Here is a 296-nt window from a genome sequence, read left to right as displayed (position 1 = left end):
GACCTGTCACCCTCCATCCCCAGAACCACCAGTACCAGTGTCCCCGGTACCCTGTGCCCTGCCCCAACCAGTGCGGGACGCCCAGCATCGCCCGGGAGGACGTGCCCACCCACCTCAAGGAGAGCTGCAGCACTGCCATGCTGCTGTGTCCCTTCAAGGACGCTGGCTGCAAGCACCGGGTGAGTGCGTCCCTGGCATCCCACCATCCTCGTGCCAGCCCCACCGCGGTGTGCCCCTGCCCCACAGCATCCTGCCTTGACATCCGTGCTGTCCCCTGGGGCGTCCCTGTTCCGCTC

The 296-nt window shown here is 67.6% G+C and overlaps 1 protein-coding gene across 1 annotated transcript in view; it reads left to right on the top strand.

Annotated features, from left to right (window-relative positions):
- The window catches only part of LOC104515102 (TNF receptor-associated factor 4-like), a gene marked incomplete at both ends in the record, with an annotated part of 1,305 nt that overhangs the window by 274 nt on the left and 735 nt on the right, over positions 1–296 (top strand). The window contains one exon of the mRNA XM_010158953.1: positions 24–179. Coding sequence (XP_010157255.1) covers positions 24–179 — 156 coding nt within the window. The remainder of the gene's footprint in view (positions 1–23; positions 180–296) is intronic.

This window comes from Eurypyga helias, unplaced genomic scaffold (assembly GCF_000690775.1).
Source record: "Eurypyga helias isolate BGI_N326 unplaced genomic scaffold, ASM69077v1 scaffold29059, whole genome shotgun sequence".
Lineage (NCBI taxonomy): Eukaryota > Metazoa > Chordata > Aves > Eurypygiformes > Eurypygidae > Eurypyga > Eurypyga helias.
Note: the sequence above shows the minus strand (reverse complement) of the source record. Positions and strands in the feature narration are given on the sequence as shown.